The sequence below is a fragment of the Plectropomus leopardus genome, chromosome 16, assembly GCF_008729295.1.
Source record: "Plectropomus leopardus isolate mb chromosome 16, YSFRI_Pleo_2.0, whole genome shotgun sequence".
Classification (NCBI taxonomy): Eukaryota; Metazoa; Chordata; class Actinopteri; order Perciformes; family Serranidae; genus Plectropomus; species Plectropomus leopardus.
The window spans coordinates 477,625-502,458 of NC_056478.1; the positions used below are offsets into that span (position 1 = coordinate 477,625).

Here is a 24,834-nt window from a genome sequence, read left to right on the forward strand (position 1 = left end):
AGACAGAGTCAGAGACAGAGAGAGAGACAGAGAGAGACAGAGAGAGACAGAGAGAGACAGAGAGAGACAGAAAGACAGAGAGAGAGACAGAGAGAGAGACAGAGAGAGAGACAGAGAGAGAGACAGAGGAAAAAAAAGGAGACAGAGAGAGACAGAAAGACAGAGAGAGATCAGACAGAGAGAGAGAGAAAGAGACAGAGAGAGACAGAGAGAGAGAGAGACAGAGAAGAGAGAGAGACAGAGAGAGACACAGAGACAGAGACAGAGAGAGTAGACAGTTGAGAGTTGAGACAGTGAGACAGACAGAGACAGAGTGTAGTGAGAAGAGAGAGACAGACAGTAGAGTGTGTGTTGAGAAGAGAGAGACAGAGACAGTGACAGACAGAGTGTGTTTGTGACAGAGTGTGTGTGAGTGAGACAGAGAGACAGAACAGCAGTGAAAAGTGTTAGTGTGTAGTGTGAGAGTAGAGACAGAGAGAGATGTTGTGAGTTGTGTGTTGTGTGTTGTGAGTACAAAAGAGAGGATGTTGATGCAGAGCCTTTCAGGGACTCTCTTCACCACAGAGACAGGCGGAGAGAGACAGGGTCGGACATCTTGCACCACTGCAGAGCCTGCAGAGGACTTTCTCTTTGGGGTGTAACGGACAGTGACACAGAGACAGACAACAACAACAACAGTTTCAGACAGAGACAGAAAAAACAACAACAACAACAACAACAACAACAACAACAACAACAACAACAACAAACAACAACAACAACAACAACAACAACAACACAGTGACTTACATTTAACCCTTTGGACCCGGAGAGACATCAGTTTTATTGACACTGGATTCAAGATGCTTTTAATGTCTGGCATCAGTGTGCAGTGTGTGTGTGTGTGTGTGTGTGTGTGTGTGTGTGTGTGTGTGTGTTCTGTGTGAGAGAAAGAGGCAGACAGGTGCACACAGTGTCGTCTTGCTGTCTCAGAGACCCAGCTGTCCGTCCTCGATGGCCTCAAACGTCATCCAGACGTCTTTGAAAAAGGCGGGGACGTTCCTCATGAACAGAACTGGTTGGTCAGCTCCTCGGCACACATGGTGGGAGACACCTGCAGGTCACATCAGAGACACGGACACATGACAACAGCAAAAACTGTGTTATTCATGAAAAACAATGTTTGAAGAACAGCCTGAAGACGTCATGACAACAGCCTGAAGACTTTCATGAAACAGTGCAAAGACTGCATCTCTGCACGTCACAATGTTCATGTGTGATGTATATGGAGCCACATGAAAAAGGCCAAAAAAAAAATTGAAAAATTTAAAAAAAAAAAAAAAAAAATAAATCAAAATTCAAAAAAATTTAAAGAACAAACGAGCTTTTCAAGCTTTTGATCTTAAAAAAAAAAAAAATCATTCACAAAATCATTTAAAAAAAATAAATAAAAAAACATTTAAAAATAAAAAATGTCTTTTAAAAATATATATATATATAATAATTCAAGATCATATCAACACTTGAACTTTCACAAATATCTTCTTTTTATCCAAACACAAAATAAACCTGTTGGCCTTGATATCACGGCTCCACACATGTACACAATCAGTAATTCACATTCATAGTTAATCAATATTCATTAACACACACACTTTTGAGGTGATGCACACAGCTGTCTTCATCATCTTCATCTCCAGATAGACTTCAATGATCAGATCCCGGCCTGAGACAGCTGCACACACACGCACGCACGCACACACACACACACACAACACACACACACACACACACACACACACACACACACACACACACACACACACACACACACAACACACACACACACACACCTCATCAATACAACCTATAGAGAATCCTCAGTTCTCAATTTATTAAGTTAATTAAGATGTTATTTATGCAGCCACTGTTTGTGCGTACCTGCGTGTCCTTCCAGGTGGTGATGAGGCTGATTTCCAGCTCGATCTGAGTCTGATGCTCCTCGTCGATCTGAAACAGGATCAAAAGTTCCCTGAGCTCCGTTTTTACGACACAAAGGACAACGAGTCTCCGCTCTCACAGGTGTACTCACATCGAAGACGTACAGGTAGTTGTCTATCAGATCCTCCACGATCTTCACCTCGTGCTCTCCTTTCCCGTCAGTCTGGAACAGGCTGGGAGCGAACAGCAGCGACAGGTTCTTTGGTTCCACATTGGTTCAGAGAACCGGCACACTTCTGGACTCTGAGACAGAGGAGGGAACCACGATCATTATCATAACTTCTGCTGATAACACACACGACTGCAGATCTGCAGGTGAGTCGGTGTGAGCTCACCTGTACAGGTGACTGATGAGCGCAGCCAGCGTGGTCCTGTTGACTCGAGGAAGACTCCGGATGATCTCTTTGTAGCGGTCCAACCTCTGACTCTTCTGAGGGATTTCTGAGGATGAAAACAGGACAGACTTTACACCTCAAGATATAAAAACATGCCGAACATCAGTGTTTTTTTTTTTTTTTTTTTTTGATGGGGTTGTATGAGCTACATGACCATAGTCTATCAAATATAGGCAAAAAGCCATTGATATAATCTTTAAAAAAAAATATTAAAATAAAATAAAATAAAAAAAAAATTTAAATTAAAATAAAATAAAAAAAATAAAAAAAAATAAAAAAATTAAAAAAAAAATAAAAAAAAAAAAAATAATTAAAAAAAATTAAATAAAAGAAAAAAAAAAATAAAAAAAATTAAATTAAAAATAAAAAAAAAAAAAATTTAAAAAAAAAAAAAAAAACTTTGCTCTCTTCATAACAACACTCCATTGAGAGAAAAAGCATTAATTTTACATCACTGAACACAGAGACTGCTGGTCTACCGCTGCTGCCAGTTTGCATCTTTTAGTTTGTTCGTGTTTATTGTGTGACTTCAGTGTTTTAAAGGGTTAGTTCAGATTCAACTCTGATTTCACTCTTCACGCTTCAACTTCTTATTTTAATTGTCTTTTATCAGTCCAAGAACTTATTGGAAAAGTCAAAGTAAAAGTAAATCATCAGAGTATTAGTTTAAGATAATTCTAGTTTTGAGAAAATATATAATCATCTAATGTCTGTCAAATCAGCTGATCTGAAAGCTTTAAACTGATCAAAAAAACCTGAAAGAAGAGTCCAGGCCTCAGACTGAACTGTCTGGACTCTGGTTTAAGGTGAACTGGACTCACTGGCGGCTGCCCACAGCTGGGTGGAGTTCGGCCATGAAGATGGGGTCGTCGATCTCCCTGAAGAACCTCTTCAGGACGTCCGTCACGTCCTCGATGAAGTGGTCTCCACCGATGCGCAGTTTGACGTTTCGAGCGTCTTTTTGAAAACTCCTCCATCAGGAGTTTGATTCTGGATTTGGCGCCGTTCTTCCTGTAGATCCCCTCGTGGCCCAGAAAAGAGACAGAGAGAGAGAGAGAGACAGAGAGAGACAGAGAGAGACAGAGAGAGAGACAGAGAGAGACAGAAAGACAGAGAGAGAGACAGAGAGAGAGACAGAGTCAGAGACAGAGAGAGAGACAGAGAGAGACAGAGAGAGACAGAGAGAGACAGAGAGAGACAGAAAGACAGAGAGAGAGACAGAGAGAGAGACAGAGAGAGAGACAGAGAGAGACAGAGAGAGACAGAAAGACAGAGAGAGAGACAGAGAGAGAGACAGAGTCAGAGACAGAGAGAGAGACAGAGACAGAGAGAGAGAGGGAGACAGTGAGAGAGAGAGACAGTGAGAGACAGACAGAGAGACAGAGAGAGAGACAGAGAGAGAGAGACAGAGAGAGACAGAAACAGAGAGAGACACAGAGAGACAGAGAGAGACAGAGAGAGACAGTCAGTCAGTCAGTGTCTTGTCCCTGTCCTCCTCTGTCCAAATAGAAGCTACGAGAGCACGTTTTTGTTTTGCTCAGCATTCATTAGGTCCCTAAAAAAAGAAAAGAAAAAAGCTAACATTATAGTTACATTAAAACAAGCTTTAAATACATAAATAGTTGGTCTGTAAACCACCTGCTCAGGCGTTTCTATGATTTCTCAGAATGTCATATTATGTAAATTAGTTGATAACGTCATCTACAGGAGGCGAGCTGCCTCCGCAGTCCCATAGCTAGTATGCTACATGTTAGCATTACTAACGCCACGTATCATAAAATAAATTATGAGGTTTTAATGTCCCTTTGAGTTTAACGTATCTGGCGTTTGATTTTCAAATGAGTAAAAACCCACATTAAGTGAAATCAACGCTCTGATCTCCGGTCTGTGCCGCCATGATGACAATTATTTTTGAAGATCATGGGCGTGCAAGGAATCTTGGGAAATGGATAGGAAAGGATAGTAGCGACGTGTCCTCCAAAAAGAGGGAAAAGAAGGCCGCATTTGTGGGCTGCGTTTGAAGGAGCCTTCGCACAGCATTGTGATGTAATCGGCCTTCGAATGCAGCCTGCGAAGGATGCGGACCCTGAACGTAGCGGCGGAGACGCCGGCTCCTCATAGGAACAATCGAAGAAAGACGTCGGTGCTGAGAAAAAACGCAAGGTGGACACCAGTCCTTATGGTGTGTTTACACTGAACGCGAAGCCAGCGTTTTGTGTGGAAAGTTATCAATGCAAAAGACGTGGATTCAAGCCGGGCGGAGCAATAAATGTGTTGGGTGCGAAGCGATGGAAGCAAAAACAGGAATTTCACATATTTCGCGTCCATCATGCAAGTTGAAATTTTTCAACCTGAGCGAGAATTTTGTGTGACGCTGTGTTGCAATAACCTGTCAGCGCTAAGACATCGATGAGGTTCTCCTGATGTTCCTAAGATCCAGAAATGAAGGACAAACGTCTCAGTGTGGACACACGGAGCTTCACTCGGCATTAGGACTGTACAGAGACAGACCAAATAAGGACCTGAAGGACTCGGAGATCAGAGAGCGAAGATACGAAGTTACTCGCTGAGCTCTGAAAACACACCTGAGTCCGTGTGAGCTCGGTTTGTTGAGCTTCTTAGCTAAATGGTCTAAATTTAAGTTGGTCTTTTACTGTGGAAAGTAAACGTTGGAGGGCGTGTGATGTGCTGTGACAGTCTGATAAATGATAATAAAACTCTGCTTCACGGAGCCTGTTTACATCCAGCTTTCTATTGTATTTCATTGCTAACCACGTTAGCCGTTAGCTGCCTCTCCTGGCTAACGTAAGAACAACCAGCTGCTGAGGGGAAATTTTCACGAGTTGCAAACCAAAAATAAATAAGCGACCGTATATACGCCAACTTAACAACAATACATCCATGATATATGTGCGAGTAACGGGAGTGAACATGGCATTAACGTCTCCTTTTAGATACTTCATATGTTAAAACTCATTAAAATCAGGAGTCCAGTGAAAGTTTCAGTTCAGACATGTTTTATTTTTTGACGGATAAAAACACAGTGCTCATTTTTTAAATCTGAAATATGAATTAGACTCTTCTCAGCTGGTTTGGCTCAATTACATTCAGGGTTTATGTTTGAAAAATGCAATAAAACAGCAACAGAAAACGTGATTCTCACCCCTTTAAACTCTTGAAGTTGTAATTATTTATCAGTGAGGTAATGATATTTAAGAAGTTAAATTTGTCTGAGGACAGAAACGAAAATCTCCTTAGCTAGCATTCAGTAGTTTGCTATCTATCCAGCTAGCTGACCGGCTGTTAAAAATCTCGCTAACGCACTGAAAATGAATTTGATATTTGTTTTTATTATCTCATATACAGTAAGGCAGTTTTTAACAGTAGCTGTAGTCCCCCTACAGAGCGCTGCAGGATGATGTTTTTCTGAAGCTAACATCGTCCTTCTTTTCTCGTCAAAAAGCCTCTGGGATGTTTCCATTGGACTTTGGATCATTGCAGAAAATGAGCTCTGTGGTGAAACGTTTATGATGCTTCCAGGTTTTGTTCAGCAAGATAATCTTCACCAGTGAACTGCACTTTCAGGATTTCTGAGGCATTAATATGATCAGTAGAAGCAAAAAGCTAATAACACAGTTATGCTGGTTTCAATATGTTTTTAAGAGTATAAAGGGGTGAGGCTTGAATCTGAAAGCAGGTAAAGCAGCAGCTCTGCATTACAGAATACATCAATTATTCCAATGATGTTTTTTTGTTTTTGTGCCAAGCTTTGATTTTTGTTTTCTAGCTGCTCGAGTTTTCTAGTTTGTGCCTAAATGTCCTGTTTTCTTCATTGATGCATCGCTGTCAGGTCCGACAGTGAAATGTTGCCACAACGCTGACAAAGCGACTCTATTTTCTCTTCTGAATCTTTTTTTTTTTGCAGGTTTGAAGCTTTTCCTGAGAGGCAGTGTGGGCGTTCAGCTCAGCTGTTTCTTTCCTTTTTATTTCCAAGAAGCGTTGGCAGGTTTGAGTGACCGCTCACCTCAGGTTAGAGAACAGTCGCCAACCGATACTGTGGACGGTCCGCTCTCCATTAGGCTTTACGTTACATCTTGCAGATGACTGGATGTCCTTCCGTACAGCTGAGGGAGGAGGGGTGTGTGTGCAGTGTGCATCCGGCCGTGGCGAGAGGATAATGGGAAAGCAAAGAGCATCATTACCTCTCTCCATGCTGCTCTGCACCGCTCGCCTCCCCCAAACCGCAGAGAAAAGACGGAGTGGACGCCATTGTTTTGACGCTTCGGATCTGGACTCGATTTAATTTTTGACTATGCTGTGAAAATGTTTTTATAACTTCAGGCACAATTTCTAAGACAGCAGCTTTCACTAACTTGAAGCATCTAAAGCACCGACAGCATGCGCTGAGTTCAGAGCCGGCCCAAAGCAGACGTGACTTAAGTGACTTTAACGAGTTGAAAATGTGAACTGCTGTTTGGTTTCTCTATTTTTATTTTTTTTATTTTTCTGTCATAACTTAAGACACACTAAGATTTTGGAACAAATGTCTTCAGAAACATTTTTAGAAAGGAAGAAACTTTGCCTCTGTTAAATAATTGTTTAATCCTACAGGGACTACACTATTAAAGCAGATATAGTGATGAAGCCCTCAGACCTACACTGTAAAAAGACTCTGGGGAAGATGGGAGAAAAACATACAACGTGTATTGTATGTACACTGCTCAAAGAAAATATTTGTTTTAATTTAAAAAAAAGTAAGTGTCTGGGCTGCCTTAATATTTTAAGTTGACAAAATCTGAGAAGACAATTTAAGGTAATTTTTTAATGATTCCACTTGTCTCATCAAATTCAGTCAACTTAGAATAGTAAGGCCGTCCGGACACTAACGTAAAGTCAAAACAAATATTTTCTTTGTACTGTGTACACACAATATACTTTGCATGTTTTTCTTTGGGTGAGTTTGTGCAAACTGTTATTTATTTTTTTGTGTATGTGTCCCCTCTCTATAGTCGGAGGTTTTGTGGGTCCTTGAACGCAGCGCAGGTGAAATTCTTCATTCTCAGTAACAGTTTGCGAGTCACTGGGTGGATAATTGATCTGTTGATCTGATCAGAGTTGATCTGATCAGAGTTGATCAGATCAGATTGATGGGCAAGATGATCAGCTGCTGCAGAGGGGAGTCAATGTTAACTATTAAATACAGCAAAATTAATGATGGAGTTTCACTTTCGCCTGACGTTCTGCTGCTCCATCTGTGGTCAGAGTACTCTTTGCATGCCAACATTGTGGTGCAATGCACAAAGGGTTTATATATTCCAACAATATTCCTAATGAACGGTGCAGCTTCAAAAATAGAAAATCAATACTTGTTGGCAGATATTTTAATCTGAGCCCCTAACTAACGCACCTCCACGTTAAAGTTTGGTGTTTAGTGAGTGATGAACTCAGCAGCATTTGGGTGACCAAAGTCTGGGTTTCTAGAGAATTGTAACAAAATCAGAAAGTGTGTCTTAAAGTTAAAATATTCCTTGTTTTTTTGTGCTTTTTATGTGTTTTTTTTTTCTTAAAATAAGTCTCTACATGATAGGTTTTGTTTAATTTTACCAGGTGTTTTTTATGTTTGGGTGGTTAAATCCAGCTCCCACCCTCAGGGCGCTTTGGGCCGGCCCCACGTGAGAAGCTGCGTCTACAGCGGGAAACTGATGGCTTTTCAATTTCAGAGCTCAGATTTTTTTTTTACTGATCAGCAGGTTCAGCTTCTTTTTTTTTTCAGACCTTTGGTTTGGGAGCGCTGCAGCAGTTTTTAAAGGATTTACAGCGTTTGGTTCCTGTGCACGTTTTTTGGCCTGTCTTTTTGTCAGCTTTTTGTCTTGTTTCTGAGACACTGAATCCACAATCTGTCCTTTCCAGCATTTGGTAATTATTCCCCCTCCCTCACACCTCCCCCAGCCCACCTCCCCCTCACTACCAGCCAGGAAGCCTCAGCTGAAAACTCCTCATTTCAGTGCTCGGCGGTGAGGATTAGACGTACTCCTGGAGGCTGTAGCTGTCCTTGATGTCTTTTGGAGGGAGTTTGGAGGGAGACGAGTGCTGCTGGTCCTGTTCAAGTTTCTCCTGAGCAGATTTCTGCTGCTTCACTTTGTCCATCTGCAGCCGAACGGTCTGCCTGTTTTTTGCCTGCACACGTCCCGTCTGCAGCTCGCGCCTACGCTGCTCATCTCGGTACGGCACAAATCTGTCATGGTCGGCGGAGGAAACGTAGTCCGGTCGCCTTGATCTTTTTCCAGGACACGACAAACAAAAAATCACTCCTCCAGCCAGGAGGAAGCCGGCAGAGATAAAGGTGACGCACAGAGCTCCTCCGGGCTGATATTTACTGCTGTCCGGCAGGTCCGTGGTCAGGAAGGCGGTGATGACTTCGTTGGTGAACCAGGACGCAGGGACCAGGACAAGGAGGCTGGCCAGGATAAAGCAGCCCCCCGCAGCGATGGCCGTGTGCCCCTTTGCTCGGTGGCTGCCCCCCCAGCGAGTACATTTAAGCCCCAGGGAGGCGAGGCAGAGTCCGAACGCCGCCACCATGCAGGACAGGACCATGGCGGCCCGAGCCGTCTGCAGATACGCCGGCAGTGACAGCACCGAGTTCTTCATTGTGCAGCTGAAGACGCCGGAGCTGTACCACACGCAGTCCATCCACAGCCCCTGCATCTGCGAGATGGGGGTCATGATGCTGGACCACACGCTGACGCTCACCTTCCAGTTGGGGAGCAGAGTGGCAACGGTGGTGCCCACGACGCCCAGGAGCGCCAGGGCGAACGCCAAGATCTGAACGGCGGCGGACAGCATGGCTCAGCCCCCCCGTCCAGAGTCCCGGACGGGTCCTGATAGCAGATAATTCCTCAGCGAGCTGCAACCAGAGGAGAGACCAGGAGTGAGCGTGGGAGCGTGACGGACGCACAGCTGAGGCTGCTGATGGCTTTCTCTGGCTGCGTTTCTTCCCTTGCGCCGTCTGATTGCCTGCATTAGTTACTCTGCAGCTGATGTGGTGATCATTGACACTCAATTATGTCCATTTAAAGCTGCAGCGTCCCTCGGGTATTCCCCTCCGAGGAGAAACTGTCAGCTGCGGCAGAGTGAAGTTATTTATTCAGCCCTGAGACATCCAAAACCAAAGGAGACAGGAAGTTGTGTGAGAGCTGGAGTCGTACCTGTGCTGTGTCTTTGGCAGCGTCTCCTGAAGTGATTCCTGAGGACGGAGCAGAGACAATGAATGAAAACAGGGTGTGTGGGTTAACCGCCCTCCGCCTGCTGTCTCCTTGGCAACTGTACATACATTTTCATCCCATCCTGCGTCCTGGAAAACACACACCAGGCGTCCTTTCTTTGAGTTTTTCTCACCCTGAAAGGAAGAAAGCTTCCAAACTGACCAAAGTCCGCTTCAGGAAGCAGCTTTTGGTTTGGACCCTGAAGGTCACGGCTCTCGGCTGAAGGAGCCGCAGAGTGGCGTTCTTATCTGATGAGTTGATGGCGAGGTATGATGGAGCCTCGCTGCGCCGCAGAAATGCTTCTCTTTGTCGCCTGCGGCCAAACAAAAGCAGCCGTTCACCTGAAGATGTTCCTGATTTTCTTTGGACAGTTAGATTTTGTTTTTGTGCTCCCGCAGTGACGGAAAGAGTTTTATGAGCCGTGCGACCTCCTGAAAATGAAGGCGGAAGCTCGTTACTGATTATTACAGATCATATCTGCTGCTCCGGCTCCTTCGCAGTCACATTTCAGACCACTTTGTGCTTTTAAAACAATCAGCGTGCACCAGCGGGTCGTGATTTCCACCCTGGTTTGGTGATAAAAACCGCAGAGCGGTTCTTTGTCCAGCTGCAGAGTGGAGGTGTCGCCCGTCATGTGACTGCGTGAAGAATCGCCCTCTGCAACACGGTGATAAGCAGCCCGCCCGCTCGGCTGAGAGGGGACCCAGCCGTCCGTCAGGCGGTCGGTGGCAGCCTGTTATTATGATAATCTCAGGGCGTTATCAGCCTCAGACCTGCACAGACACGAGCTCAACGAGCCGCCAAAACAATAAACACTCGTTTTCTCGCAGTTTGAGCCGCCAGCCCGATCCGGCCGGTGGGAAAATACCACGCCAAAGCCTCGGGAGCGCCACTTTACCCATCAACACTGACTCACTCATGTTTCTGTGCTGATTCAGTAACTCACAACAAATAAAAACACGGCGAGGACGCCGCTTTCCCACCGCAGACACAGAGCGGTGACGTCATCGCGTACGCCAAACCAGCGAGTGCAGTTTGAGAGGGCAGATTTCACAGCGAGAGGGTCTTTCATTTATTCTACGTTTATGGTGACAGTTTCATTGTTGCCATTTCTTTTTGTGTCTTTTGAAATGTTTGTTGTTTTGTATGACTTATAATGTTTCTTTTTTCTTTTGTGTAATTTTTGGTTCTTTTGTTCTTTAATCTTTTTTTTTTAATAAATTTTACTTAATTTTTTTGTTAATTTTATTGTTTAATTTTTATACTTTTCTCATGTCATTTTCATTTTTTGCTTTTTCTTTTTGTTTTAACATGTTTAATTTAAAGATAAAAGTTGAACTTTTAATGTTTTGTTTTTCTTTTGCATCATTTTTTGTTTCTTTTATTTAATCTTTAATCTTTTACCTTTATTCTTTATTTGTTCATTTCCTTCTTTTTTATAAATCTTTCTTTTGTTTTTGTTACTTATTTTCTTTCTTCGTGTCTGTTTGTGTAATTTAAAAATGTTGGACTTTTAAGGTTTTGTTTTTCTTTTTTAAATTTTTGTTAATTTTATATTTACAAATTTCACATTCACACATATATTGTCTGTCTACTTACACAATTACTACTGAGACAAATCTATATTAATAATAATGATGATAATAATGATAATAATAATAATAATTTAATAAATAATAATAATAATAATAATAATAATATATAATAATAATAATAATAATAATAATAATAATGTCACTTTGATTAATTGCTTTGTCTATAAAAGGTCAGAAAATAGAGAACAAAAGCCTGAGGGGACGTCCTCAGATGCCTTTTTTTTTGTGTTTTTTTTACTTGATTATTGTTTTAAAAGAGCAATAAATTATGAAAACAGACGAGATGAAAATGATGATTTTAGTGGTAATCTGCAGGGATGGACTGAGTGTGTGTGTGTGTGTGTGTGTTGATGTGTAAAAACAGTGGCCTGTTCCTTTAAATGCTATGTATAATAACTCATGTTGAGCCGCTGCAGCGTTCACACGCACACTGAACACTTTGTGTTAATATCCAGCTGCTGCTGCTCACTGGCGTGCGACATGGCGGCGGGACGGCGACGGCGCTCTGTCAGACTCTGGAGGTTTGAGTCGACGCCTGCGGGCCTCCACGGTGTGAACCAGGCCGGGCTGAACGTCCCGCTGCTGCAGAGGACACGCCGACAGCATTCACATCGAAACGTGTTCTCAGATTTTCACCCTGAAGCTCAAACATTTATTCTGTTTCACTTTATGTTTGTTTTTTTGGGGATTTTTCTTTTTAAATTGTTCTTTATTCTTTTTTTGTGTGTTTTTTTGTGACATTTGGTGGAAACTTGAGATTTGTTTTATTATGATAATTTATAAATGTATTATAATTATTGCTATTATTATGTATAGATTAATAATTGAATTCTTTTGTCTGATTTATTTGTCAGTTCTCTTTTGTTTAATCTTTACTTTGTATCAGTTTCCTTTTTTATTCATTATTTCTTTTTTTTTAAATGTCTTGTTAGAATTAATGTATTGTTTTTGCGTGTAATGTTTAGTACATTTTCTTTTGTTTACTCATTTATTTGTATTTTGTCATTTTAATTTTTTTCTAGTTTATGGTTTCTTTTAAATCTTTTAATTTTTATGGTTTTTCTTACATTTTCTTATATTTTACTTGTCTTTTGTGTAATTTCAAATTATTCTTTGTTGATATTACTTTGTTAGTTTGCTTAATTTGTGTTTGTTTGTGAAACACTTATATATGAGTGTGTGTGAGACTTTCAATTCTATATGTTGTTTTGCCGAATTAAAAAATGTGTTTTCAGACTTTTTTGGCTGGACCGTTGTTTTGTTGGTGCTCTCACATTTCTGATTATTTAAGAACTTTTCTTTAAAATAACAAAAAGATGAACAGATTTGATAATCATCTGACTGTAGGTTGTTTTTACTTCATATTTTGAATTAAATTATTAAATATTTATAATTATAAATATTATCAAATTGAATAGAATTTTAAATGTTGCAGAAGAAAAAAACAGTTTGTTCTGCTGACACTCATGAAGAAGTCGTTCATCCACACAGATTAACTCAGACTGATTCAATGACTGAAATTAGCTTCACATCAAGGCACACAGTTTGACCTCTGACCCCCACATTCACAAAGATAATAGTTCAGAGCTGAATCAAACCATCTGGCAGAAACACACACACACACACACACACACACACACACACACACGCTTGGCCTCACCCCCTGAGGCTCCATCAACCATCATCGGCACACAGACAGGAATACAAATGAACTGCATTATCTCGGCTGAACAAACACACACACACACACACACACACACACACACACACACACACACACTTTATCTTGTGGTGCCATGCCGTTATTGATTTGTTGGTATTACAGTGTGATATTCAGATTAGGGCTGTACAGAGGCTCAGTGTGTGAGTGTAGCTGCTGACAGTCTGGGATATGTCAGTGTGTGAGTGTAGCTGCTGACAGTCTGGGATATGTCAGTGTGTGAATGTAGCTGCTGACAGTCTGGGATATGTCAGTGTGTGAGTGTAGCTGCTGACAGTCTGGGATATGTCAGTGTGTGAGTGTAGCTGCTGACAGTCTGGGATATGTCAGTGTGTGAGTGTAGCTGCTGACAGTCTGGGATATGTCAGTGATCAGCAGCTACATTGACTGTGACAGGTCACCTAGTGGAAATAGCATGTATTTCCTCCATATGCCAAATATGGTCAAAATGACCTCATCAGGTGGAAAATAGTCAAAATGACAAATTCAGAGTCAAAAGCCCAGAATGAACCCAGAAATAATACAAGTCCTGTTTTTCTGCTCTGATGGCTGTGGGATCAAAAATGTCAGTTTGAATGGGTTTCAATGGAGCATTTTTGGACCTGAACAGTCTGAATGTAACTATTTAGTTTCCACAGTGTATTTTAGACTTATTGTAGGAGCTGAGCTGCAAATTCACTGATTACACTCAAATACACAATCTGGACTACATTTAGGACACATGCATCAACACACACACAGTTATCACAACAGGAAGAAGGAAAGAGACTAAAATGAGACAAACAGTCTCTAAAGGGTTAATAAAGAACAAACTGTAAACATGTCCTTTGAAAACAAAGTAAGATATACGATAAACTCACCAGCTGAGAGACGAGATGATTTCATCATCCTACAGCTACTGAGAGGACACACACACATACACACACACACAGCCTGTCAGGTGTGTGTGTGTGTGTGTGTGTGTGTGTGTGTGTGTGTGTGTCTAAATGCAGATGTTCAGCACATTCCTGCTGTTCAAACACAACACACTGACTGTGTGTGACAGCAGGGGGCAAACTGCGGCCCGCAGCTCAAATCCGGGCCTCTAAAGCCTCATTCCACACACACACACACACACACACACACACACACACACACAATCTGACAACTACATATACACATACAGGAATTTGGGACATAAGATAAAGATATAGAATCAATTTAAAAATATAAATGAAAACAATCGAATATAAAGAACACAAAATGTATGTACGGTGCAATGAAGGGATTGTACAAGACAAGACAAACACACTAATATTTGTGGTTTTTGTGTGAGAGGATAAGTTACAGCCGGCGTTCACACGCAGGTCACATGACTGTGCAGCTCACCTGTGTGAGCGCTGTAATTCCAGCCTGAGCCGGACGGTGGAGATGAGTCAGTCAGGCCGAGTTAAAATTTTATTTGAATTCAGTGACTCAAAATGTGCTCGACCAAAGCGGGACGCTTAGAGAGAAAACGGTCAGGACGAAGTGACGTTATCGACGAGAAGCACTGACAAAAATCTGACATAATGTACATTTTTATAACAATCAGAGGCGTTCGGTTCCTGCAGGTTTTCGGTTGTTATTTGTGCGTTTGATGAGAAACAGGTTTTAAACGTCAGCGTGTATCTTGGTGAACGTGCAGAAACAAACTGCAGCCTGAAGATCAAATTCAAACACAAATAAAAATTAAAGCAAAGTGCTGACAGTAGAATTATGACAATAAATCTAATGTTGACTTTATTTATGTGTTTGTTGTTTTCATCAGTAAAAAAAGACGAGACGCGGCCGCTCTCATCGAGCTGGTGGACCCGAATCAGTGTGACATGAAGGTTTTGCTCTCTCCTCCGTACGGCCGTTACTGTGGCAACAAGAGCTGAGGTGACTCAACACACACACACACACACACACACACACACACACCTCAAATACTCTCTCTCTCTCACACACACACACACACACACAGTCGGCAGCATTTAAAGTAAATAATTGTTAAATACTTATTAAATACTCATTTATTGGACTTTAAAAGGATGTACACAAATATTTAAGAAAATAAATTACCAAATACTATAATATAATACAGCCAATAAAAACAACTTGAGTTTCCAGAGAAACGCTGACGTCAGCGTTTCAGTCTCGAAAGTATAAATATAAAAACTGAAGGGCTTTGATCGGATCCAGCAGCGCCAAACTTTCCCTCCAAACTGCTTTTGTCAAGAAAATCTGTGAGACAGAAAACTATGACCGAGAGTTAAAACTGTACACGAAAAACATTTACGACACCAAAGCGACGTCACGCAGCACTAAAAAAAATACTGACGCGTCCATTCAGGCGGCGTAATCCTGAAGAGCCAAACGTCCGTCCGGTTCTCACTTCAACACAGACGGACTTCAGTCAGGACTCAGAGACGCCACAAAGACTGTTGTTATTTTTGAGTCTTCGGTCCTTTTAAAAAGCGGTTCGATCCACAGTGAGATTTTGAAAATATTAAGAGAAATGTTTTCTTCAGTATTCCTTCAAGAGAAACCAAAAGTTCTCCTCTGGCAGGAACCTAAAGACGCCGCCGTCCTTCGTCTTCGTTTCACCTCATCAGATCTTCATCTGAATTCCTGAAGAGTTAAAAACGTTTCGGAGGTTTATTTGTTCGCTCTGTTGATGCAGCAGCTCAGTCGGGCTCGATTCGTTCGGTCCTGAACGGAGAAACTTTGGTTCTGAAACACTGTGAGGAAAAACTTTTCGAGAACAAAACCCAAAAAGTTTTAAAGAAAAGAAAGACAGGAAATTGTAATAAATTCAAGAATAAAATCAGAATTTAACGAGAACTTTCAGACGAGTTGTGAAAATCAAAATAAATGATTTTATGGGGAAAAAAGTGTTGCAGTATTTTATTTCAAAAATAAACAAAAGGTTGTGACTTTCAGAAAAAAGGAAAAAAAATTAAAGGTCAAAATTTTGTAAGATGAAAATGTTTGAGATTCTTTCAGAATTAAATTCACAATAAAGTTGTGATTTTATGAGAAAGTATTGTGATATTTTAAAAAATAAACTTTTTTTTTTCGAAAAAAGAGTCAAAGACAGACTGAAGTCTCCTCATCCTGATTTAAAGAACATAATGTCACTACATTTGTCTTAAAAATGATTTTTTTCTCAAAATGTCTTTTGTCGCTTTTAATAAAATTTAATTACTTTGCTGTAATATTAAAATATTCTCTGAGTTTTGTTTGTATTTTTGTAACATTTGAACTTTTTTCTCAAACTGTTTTGATTTTATTCTGTAAATGTGTTTCTGCTCACACTGACTCAAACTGAAGAAAGAAATCTCGGAAATTTCTGACGTTAGCTGGTCAAATCTCAGCTGATCGGACTTCCTCTTCTGGAATCACGCATTTGTTTTTGCGAGCAGAAGTTACTGTTGTTGTTGAGCTCCTCGCCGATCAGACGGCTGCCAAAAGTCCTCATATCCCAAAATGTTTTGATGAGACTTTTTCCTGCCGTGTGATCTTGCGGTGACGACAGTCAGCTGATATGTGAGGACTTCCTGTGATGGAGGTCGGATGTGAGAAACAGTTTTCCGGTCCTGAGTCTCCTCCGTGTTAGCACGTTAGCATTAGCGCTGCAGCGCGGGCACGGCGGGCTGCAGCGCGGCGTCGTAGAAACAGTCCTCGTTGATCACGGAGCTCATGCTCTGAACGCTGAAGTCTCTCTCCAGCAGGCTGCTCAGGTCCGCCCCGTCTCCTTGGCGCAGGCTGGATCTGCGTCTCTTCTCCGCCGCCGCCCCTCGCTCCTCCTCCTCTGTGAAGTTGAGCCTCTGCAGCTGGGCCTCTAGCTCACCGGTCAGGGAGCACAGTCTGGTCCTCTTCCCCGCGGGGTCGGCGGCGTGGCTGGGCAGCAGAGGCTCCGAGCAGGTCTCTCCCAGGACGGAGGAGCCATCGGGCCTGCGGCCTTCCTCCAGCTGATGATGTGGCGTCCGCTGGGCGTCGGAGCGACTTCGCTGCTGTCGCCTCCTCCAGGAGCCGCTCCTCTCCGCCGTCGACAGCCTGCTCCTCCTCAGGGAGCCGGCGGCCGGTCGGTCTCTGAGGAGGGAGCGCAGAGCTCGCAGCACGCTCGCCTTCGTCTCCAAACCGCTGCAACACAAACAACACGGCAGTCATGTGATCAGTGATCAATCAGAAAGTCAGAGAACTAAAACTCTTCTCTCTGTGATCAATCTGATCGATTGTGAATATTAATATTAATATTTTTTTTACCTGCTGCAGAGCTGAAACACGGTCTCCGGTCGTCCCTCCACCTCCGACCGGCTGTGGACCAGCTCCCACACACACTCGTTCTCTGAAAACACAGCAGGCTCACTGCAGTACAAGTACTCAAACCATGCTGCAGTACAAGTACTCAAACCATGCTGCAGTACAAGTACTCATACCATGCTGCAGTACAAGTACTCAAACCATGCTGCAGTACAAGTACTCATACCACAGCACAGAAATACTCTGCTACACTTTAAAGTCCTGCATTCAAAGTGTTTAAAGTATCAGCGTCAGATCTACTATCTCTATCTGTGTTTTTAATGAGAATCTGCAAAGTTACTCAAACTATAAATAAAAGCAGCAAAGTCCAAAAAACAAAACTGAACATGTAAATACTCCACTAAAGTACAAGTACTTCAAAACTGTACTTCTCTCTCTCTCTCACACACACACACACACACACACACACTCTCTCTCTCTCTCTCTCTGACGGGAGCCTCTGATTGGTCACTGACCTGTGACGTTGGCCGGTCTGACCTGGACCGCTGAGACTGGGATCAACCAGCGGAACCTGAAGGGGTCCAGATCAGCTGATCGAGAGCCGGTCTGTCCGTCAGAGAACAAACGGCACAAATATTTCACGTTTAACGGAGCGGACGAGAGGCCACAAAACAAACACAGTGGTACCCCCACACACACACACACACACACACACACACCCGTCAGGTTTCAAAGCTGAAGATATGTTTTAATTTGGATAAACCCAGAGTAATGTTCAGTGGGGACAGAGGGGACAAACAGTTAAAGTTTAATGTCCTCACTGAGGTCTCTGTGTCCTCTGAATGTCCAAAATCTGGACTTATACCCAGAATCCAACAGCTCCTTCATCCACCTCTCAGTCACAACCTACAAAGAGAGTTTATCAAACGGACCCACACGTTTTCTCTTTTTTACAGAAACAAGTGACAGCAGCAGCTGTGTGGACGGACGGAGGACACTCAGAAACCCGGAGGAGCTGCAGAGAGAGCTGCAGAGAGAGCTGCAGAGAGAGCTGCAGAGAGAGCTGCAGAGAGAGCGGCAGAGAGAGAGGCAGAGAGAGCTGCAGAGAGAGAGGCAGAGAGAGCTGCAGAGAGAGCGGCAGAGAGAGAGGCAGAGAGAGCTGCAGAGAGAGCTGCAGAGAGAGCGGCAGAGAGAGCGGCAGAGAGAGCTGCAGAGAGAGCAGCAGAGAGAGCGGCAGAGAGAGCTGCAGAGAGAGCTGCAGAGAGAGAGGCAGAGAGAGCTGCAGAGAGAGCGGCAGAAAGAGCGGCAGAGAGAGCTGCAGAGAGAGCTGCAGAGAGAGAGGCAGAGGGAGCTGCAGAGAGAGGCAGAGAGAGCTGCAGAGAGAGCGGCAGAGAGAGCTGCAGAGAGAGCTGCAGAGAGAGCGGCAGAGAGAGCTGCAGAGAGAGCTGCAGAGAGAGCTGCAGAGAGAGAGCTGCAGAGAGAGCTGCAGAGAGAGAGGCAGAGAGAGCTGCAGAGAGAGCTGCAGAGAGAGAGGCAGAGAGAGCGGCAGAGAGAGCGGCAGAGAGAGCTGCAGAGAGAGAGGCAGAGAGAGCGGCAGAGAGAGAGGCAGAGAGAGCGGCAGAGAGAGAGGCAGAGAGAGCGGCAGAGAGAGAGGCAGAGAGAGAGGCAGAGAGAGCTGCAGAGAGAGAGGCAGAGAGAGCGGCAGAGAGAGAGGCAGAGAGAGCGGCAGAGACAGAAGATGTGAGCAGACTCACCGTCCTCTTCTTCAGCTTGCTGCTCTCGCGATAAACCAGGACGACGGCTCGTTTGAACACTGAGGAGGAAACGCAGCATCAGCATACACACACATCCTCAGCGCAGTGTGTGTGTGTGTGTGTGTGTGTTTGTGTGTGTTGACCCACCGAACAGCGTGAGCTCTGGATCCTTCCTCAGCCGGCCCAGAGAGGGCAGCGGGTTCAACCACACTGCAGACGAGTGCACCAGGAACTCCCCCATCGAGATCTCCGTCACCTGCAGGGGACAAACACACACACGTCTCCAGACTGTCCAACACAGGACAGACATCTGTCTGTCCGTGTGTCTGTGTGTCTGTGTGTCTGTGTGTGTGTGTGTGTGTGTGTACCTGTTTGTCAGGTGCGCTCTGCTCTGCAGCCAGCTGCTCGAACACACAGCCGTAATCCTCGTAGATCTTCTGCATCTCGTTGATGTGAGACGCCACTTTCTCCATCGCTCTCAGCGCCTCTGACACACACACACACACACACACACACACACACACACACCTTAATGTGAACAACTACGAATATTCAAACACAGACATACACATGTATATATGTATGCATGTATATAATATTTATATAAATATATTTATACATATACATTTATTTGTGTTTAAATTTGGTGTGTGCGTTACTTGGGTTACGGTGTGTGTGTGTGTACCTGTGAAGTGTGTGTACCTGTGAGGTGTGTGTGTGTACCTGTGAAGTGTGTGTGTACCTGTGAGGCGTGTATGTGTACCTGTGAAGTGTGTGTATCTGTGAGGCGTGTGTGTGTACCTGTGAAGTGTGTGTACCTGTGAAGTGTGTGTACCTGTGAGGCGTGTGTGTGTACGTGTGTGTACCTGTGAGGCGTGTGTGTGTACCTGTGAAGTGTGTGTGTGTACCTGTGAGGTGTGTGTGTGTACCTGTGAGGTGTGTGTGTGTAGCTGTTGGATGTCTGTACCTGTGAGGTGTGTGTGTACCTATGAGGTGTGTGTGTGTACCTGTGAAGTGTGTGTACCTGTGAGGTGTGTGTGTGTACCTGTGAAGTGTGTGTGTACCTGTGAGGCGTGTATGTGTACCTGTGAAGTGTGTGTATCTGTGAGGCGTGTGTGTGTACCTGTGAAGTGTGTGTACCTGTGAAGTGTGTGTACCTGTGAGGCGTGTGTGTGTACGTGTGTGTACCTGTGAGGCGTGTGTGTGTACCTGTGAAGTGTGTGTGTGTACCTGTGAGGTGTGTGTGTGTACCTGTGAGGTGTGTGTGTGTAGCTGTTGGATGTCTGTACCTGTGAGGTGTGTGTGTACCTATGAGGTGTGTGTGTGTACCTGTGAAGTGTGTGTACCTGTGAGGTGTGTGTGTGTACCTGTGAGGCGTGTGTGTGTGTACCTGTGAGGTGTGTGTGTGTACCTGTGAAGTGTGTGTGTGTACCTGTGAGGTGTGTGTGTGTACCTGTGAAGTGTGTGTGTGTACCTGTGAGGCGTGTGTGTGTGTACCTGTGAAGTGTGTGTACCTGTGAGGTGTGTGTGTGTACCTGTGAAGCGTGTGTGTGTACCTGTGAAGTGTGTGTACCTGTGAAGTGTGTGTACCTGTGAGGTGTGTGTACCTGTGAGGCGTGTGTGTGTACCTGTGAAGTGTGTGTACCTGTGAGGTGTGTGTACCTGTGAGGCGTGTGTGTGTACCTGTGAAGTGTGTGTGTACCTGTGAGGCGTGTGTGTGTACCTGTGAGGCGTGTGTATGTGTACCTGTGAAATGTGTGTACCTGTGAGGTGTGTGTGTGTGTACCTGTGAAGTGTGTGTGTACCTGTGAGGTGTGTGTGTGTACCTGTGAAGTGTGTGTGTACCTGTGAGGTGTGTGTGTTCGGGGCTGTCGGGGTCAGTCAGGGACACCAGTTCTCTGAGCAGCAGCGGATACTTCAGGACTCTCTGAACCGGTTTGATCAGGTACGACTCCAGAGACGCCGAGTGCTGATTGGTCGGATTCCTCGCCTCCAGGAAGTGTTTGAAGGCTCCGTCCGTCTTCGCTGTGACAACGATATACGGCACTTTAGAAAACATTTTTTATTCCTTTCATATTTTCTAGAAGTTTTTCACACTTAATGTCAGATTTTATCTGTGCTTCATTGTCATGAAATTGAAGGTTCAAAGGACTTTAAATCGGCGAGTGGCGTGATGATGTCACTGAGCGAACAGTGTGTGACGTTGCGTTCGGGTGCAGTGGGACGGCAGACACTTGCCTCTCTCCAGGACCTTCTGGACTTTGGTGTGGTTGGCACAGAAGCCGCTGTAGTGCTTGAAGTGGTCGGCGTAGTAAAGAAAGGATCCTCCCAGAGAGAAGAGGAGCTTCTGAAAACACACACACACACACACACACACACACACACACACACACTTTAACCCTTTGAAACCTGGCTCCACCTGAACCCTGAGCAAACTGGTCAGAATATGTCCCAAAATATAAGAGAAAAAGGCAATGACCAACTTGATAAAAACTGTTCCAAAAGTTACAAGAAATCAGTAGATATTGAGAATTATTTAAAAAAAAAAAAAAGGGGGAAATATCTCAGGGAAGAAAGAAAAACGCTCGAGGAAAAAGAGATTTACAACTGTCAGAGCTTGTACTTTTAAGTAATTTCTGCTATTTCTTGGGTCATTTCTTCTTTTGTTGCTCATTGCTTTATTTCCAAGATTTTAAAAGAAATCAAGCCAATTTTTTCCCCCCCAAAATATAAGAAAAAATTATTACTTGGTTATTGGTTCAAAACATGTTTGACAAATTGCAAGAAATTAGTAGATTTAGAGAATTATTTTTTAAAAAGCCAGGGAAAATGTCTCGAGAAGAAAAAAAGAAAAAAGAAAAGAAAAAAGCTAGTGAACAACTATAGTCATAATGATCATAGTTACATATATGAAATTTAGTTACAGAATTACTATCATTTTTAAGCACTTTTCTTAAATCATTTCCTTTTTTTCACCTTGAACTGCGCCGGCGTCTCCAGACGGCTGAAGTTCGGACACGAGGCGATTCGCTCCTCCAGCGTCTGCAGGAAAACTCTCTGGAAGTCCAACATCTCCGGCAGGCTGCCGAACAGCAGCTCCATCTGAGGACAGACGCCAAAGACACCTGAACCTGGACCTCCATCTGAACCTGGACCTCCATCTGAACCTCCATCTGAGGACAGACGCCAAAGACACCTGAACCTGGACCTCCATCTGAACCTGGACCTCCATCTGAACCTCCATCTGAGGACAGATGCCAAAGACACCTGAACCTGGACCTCCATCTGAACCTGGACCTCCATCTGAACCTGAACCTACATCTGAACCTCCATCTGAGGACACACGCCAAAGACGACAGACGCAAAACACACCTGACCTTGGACCCCCATCTGAAGCTGAACCTGAAACTCCATCTGAACCTGAACCTGGACCTCCATCTGAACCTGGACCTACATCTGAACCTGAACCTGAACCTCCATCTGAGGACAGACGCCAAAGACACCTGAACCTGGACCTCCATCTGAACCTGAACCTGAAACTCCATCTGAACCTGAACCTGGACCTCCATCTGAACCTAGACCTACATCTGAACCTGAACCTCCATCTGAACCTGAACCTGAACCTCCATCTGAGGACAGACGCCAAAGACACCTGAACCTGGACCTCCATCTGAACCTGAACCTGAAACTCCATCTGAACCTGAACCTGGACCTCCATCTGAACCTAATGACACATGAACCTGAACCTCCATCTGAACCTGAACCTCCATCTGAACCTGAACCTCCATATGAACCTGAACCTGAACCTCCATATGAACCTGAACCTGAACCTCCATATGAACCTGAACCTGAACCTCCATATGAACCTGGATCTCCATCTGAAGCACTGTGTGTATGTGTGTCTGTGTGTGTGTGTGTGTGTTTGTCTCAGTGTGTGTGTCTCAGTGTGTGTGTCTCTGTGTGTGTGTGTGTGTGTGTGTGTCTCTGTGTGTGTCTCTGCGTGTGTGTGTGTGTGTCTGTGTGTGTGTGTGTGTGTGTGTGTGTGTGTGTGTGTGTGTACCTCGTCTTTACTGAGGAAGGTCTCCCTCTGCAGTGGAGTCAGGTAGACGTCAAACAGACAGACCAGGTCCTGAGGGGGACCACAGAGAAACATCAGTTAAATAAGAAACACTGATTACTGCAACGACACCACTTAACACAATAAAAGGTTAAACGAACGAACGAACGAACGAACTAAAATACAAACCAAATGCAAATATTTACTTTTTCTGACCTTTTTTCAACTCAACACACAAAAAACTTTTTAGAGAAAAAAAGCCAAAATGTTTTCTTGAATTGCCCAAAAAATGATTAAAATACGAAACAAACCCACTTGTTTTCTTTCAGTTGTTCCTCCCTCCAAAAAAAATGTTTCTGTAAACTCTAAAAATCACCAAATATTTTAAAGAACAAAAAGCAAAAAGGTTTCCTTGAGAACATATGACCCCCCCGCCGATTTCTCTCAAACTTTCGAAGAGCACAAAACAAAAACAGCTTCGTTCTATTCCTGAAAAACTGAAAAAATGTTTTCCAGAAAAACGGTCGAAAACGTGAATCTGGAGAATAACTCAGCGCAGAGACGAGGACGAGCTCTGCGGCGTCTCGCTGACCTTCACGTACGACTTCTCCGTGTCCACCAGCTCCTCCACCACTTTAACCAGACGCTGACACACGCTCAGGTGGGCGGGGCCGCCGCCGCCGCGCCGCCTCTCGGCCGTACGGGTTCCTGGGGACGTCTGCCTCCGCCACTCGGCCTTCTGGGAAGGTTTGGTAAAGAGCGTGAACCCGCTCCACGTTCTGAGGACAAAATCAGACACCGTCCTCACATAAAGAGACTGTAATGACCCGCTGACACACGGACACACACACACACAGACAAACACACACATGCACAAACAAACACACACACACACACACACACACACCTACACACACAAACAAACACACACACACACACACACACACACACACACGCGGACAGAGACAGGACAGACGCGGACAGAGAGACAGAGAGAGGACAGAGATGCGGACAGAGAGACAGAGACGCGGACAGAGAGACAGCAGGACAGAGACGCGGACAGAGAGACAGCAGGACAGAGACGCGGACAGAGAGACAGCAGGACAGAGACGCGGACAGAGAGACAGCAGGACAGAGACGCGGACAGACAGGAGGACAGAGACGCGGACAGAGAGACAGCAGGACAGAGAGACAGAGAGACAGCAGGACAGAGACGACAGAGAGACAGCAGGACAGAGACGCGGACAGGGAGACAGGAGGACAGAGACGCGGACAGAGAGACAGGAGGACAGAGACGTGGACAGGTTACCAGCAGGACGAGGCGGTCGGTCGGCTGGCGGCGTTTTGGGCAGCAGGCCGCCGCCTCGTCCACCAGCCGCTGCAGCAGACCCACACCAGCAAACACCTCCCCTCCCTGCTCCTCCTGCTCCTCCTGCTCCTCCTGCTCCTCCTCCAGCCTCTCCTCGTCCTCCTCCAGCGGCAGCACCCAGCACAGAGCGCCCATGTTCAGAGAGCAGGAGGTCGCCGAGGCTTCAGCTGGGGTCAGAGGTCGCCCGCGGGCACCGCCGGCAGCAGAGGAGCCGCCGGTGAGGAACAACATGGAAGAGCAGCGAGCGTGTCTCCGAGAGGAGGTGACACACAAACACTCTGCAGGAGTAAACCGGATTACCTCCTGATCACAGGTCATGTGACACACACACGGCGTCTGAGCCCCACGGAGCACAGGAGGATTATGGGAAAGGATTTCTGCTGTTTTAAGGGCATATATATATACACACACACACACACATACATACATATAC

The 24,834-nt window shown here is 44.5% G+C and overlaps 2 protein-coding genes and 1 long non-coding RNA gene across 3 annotated transcripts in view; all 3 read right to left on the bottom strand.

The window, feature by feature from the left end:
• Positions 1-1,700: 1,700 nt before the first annotated feature.
• Positions 1,701-2,170, bottom strand: LOC121955280. The gene is made up of 3 exons (XR_006106621.1): positions 2,072-2,170; positions 1,921-1,989; positions 1,701-1,714 (listed from the first exon to the last, which is right to left on the bottom strand). It is a non-coding gene; the product is annotated as an uncharacterized LOC121955280 (long non-coding RNA).
• Positions 2,171-8,396: 6,226 nt separating this feature from the next.
• Positions 8,397-9,218, bottom strand: LOC121955135 (claudin-20-like). The gene has a single exon (XM_042502957.1). The coding sequence runs from the start codon at positions 9,216-9,218 to the stop codon at positions 8,397-8,399; it is 822 nt and encodes a 273-aa protein (XP_042358891.1).
• A 6,973-nt stretch (positions 9,219-16,191) lies between these two features.
• Positions 16,192-24,834, bottom strand: part of LOC121955761 (rho guanine nucleotide exchange factor TIAM2) — a 45,010-nt gene continuing 36,367 nt past the window's right edge. Inside the window, 12 exon segments of the mRNA XM_042503838.1 lie at positions 16,192-17,101; positions 17,225-17,306; positions 17,737-17,827; positions 18,976-19,034; positions 19,123-19,231; positions 19,344-19,462; positions 20,821-21,000; positions 21,214-21,322; positions 21,952-22,077; positions 23,036-23,104; positions 23,625-23,709; positions 23,711-23,811. Of these exon segments, the coding sequence (XP_042359772.1) occupies positions 16,585-17,101; positions 17,225-17,306; positions 17,737-17,827; positions 18,976-19,034; positions 19,123-19,231; positions 19,344-19,462; positions 20,821-21,000; positions 21,214-21,322; positions 21,952-22,077; positions 23,036-23,104; positions 23,625-23,709; positions 23,711-23,811 (1,647 nt within the window). The 3' untranslated portion in view covers positions 16,192-16,584.

What these genes read in the sequence shown, in the direction of transcription:
- LOC121955135 (XM_042502957.1), bottom strand. Translation starts at nt 9,218, where the DNA reads ATGCTGTCCGCCGCCGTTCAGATCTTGGCGTTCGCCCTGGCGCTCCTG.